This window comes from Zerene cesonia, chromosome 7 (assembly GCF_012273895.1).
Source record: "Zerene cesonia ecotype Mississippi chromosome 7, Zerene_cesonia_1.1, whole genome shotgun sequence".
In the NCBI taxonomy this organism is placed as follows: Eukaryota; Metazoa; Arthropoda; class Insecta; order Lepidoptera; family Pieridae; genus Zerene; species Zerene cesonia.
In genome coordinates, this window is record NC_052108.1 from 6,028,802 (window position 1) to 6,029,833 (window position 1,032).

Below are 1,032 nucleotides of genomic sequence, written 5' to 3' on the forward strand. Positions count from 1 at the left end.
CCCCCGGGTCCTCCGCCTGGGTTGCCGGGTAGAGGGCCCCTGAGGCCACCGGGCCCTCCGCCCGGTGCCCCGCCGCGGTTGCTCAGGCCCCTGGTGCCCCCGCCTCCACCGCACGTGTCAGTTTTGACGGCCGCACCACAGTTGATACAGAAGAAAGACGCGCCGCAAAGTAAGTTGTGTAGTATTCTATTAAAGCACATAGAAAAATTAACTTTTAATTCTCCTGGTTACGATATAACTAGAATCAGCTTTACCTGTATTCATATTTTTTAATATTTCGTGGAAGGTTCTTGTTTTGATATAATATCCACATAAAAACGCGCTTTAATTACGACTATTTAAATTTTCTCACAATGCGGATCACCCAATAGAAGGTGTATTTTTCTTTGATTATGTAGCTAATACTTATATGTATTACTTGGCATTGAGTTACAAAAAGTTCTAATCAGGGAAACGCGCTGTAACGAAAAACGAGTTTATGTAACATACGCATAAATAACATAATATTTTTTGATATTAAGGCAAAGGTTTTCTATTCTAGTAAAAAAGATCTGCATAAATTATGTTATAGACATTTGATATGTCTCTGTATAGAAGGACTTAGTCGGAATATATATTTATTTAAGAAACAAGTGAATGAATGTTACCATTATAATTGCTATTAATAACAACTGAGCCAATAGATTTTTTTTCTAACTAAGAAGATATTTAATAACAATTGAGCCAATAGATTTTTTTTCTAACTAAGAAGATATTTATCACAGGCATTTATGAGGCGTTCTGTACTTTTCAGGTGCGACCATAAGCGCAAAGCCCCAAATTAGAAACTTGTCTGCTGACGTCACGAGGTTCGTGCCTTCAGCGCTGCGGGTGAAACGCGAAGACAAGAAGAGCAAGCCGGAGCACAAGGTGACCCTACATAGACCTGAGGTCCCGAAGCAGGCACCCAGCAAGGATGACGCGTATATGCAGTTCATGAAGGAGATGGAAGGATTGTTATAGTTATCATTTATAATAAAGTGGTTTTAGTCA

The 1,032-nt window shown here is 39.9% G+C and overlaps 1 protein-coding gene across 1 annotated transcript in view; it reads left to right on the plus strand.

Moving 5' to 3' along the window:
• The window catches only part of LOC119828256 (WW domain-binding protein 11), a 6,123-nt gene extending 5,091 nt beyond the window's left edge, over positions 1-1,032 (plus strand). Inside the window, exons 9-10 of the mRNA XM_038350363.1 lie at positions 33-169; positions 794-1,032. Of these exons, the coding sequence (XP_038206291.1) occupies positions 33-169; positions 794-1,002 (346 nt within the window). The 3' untranslated portion in view covers positions 1,003-1,032. The remainder of the gene's footprint in view (positions 1-32; positions 170-793) is intronic.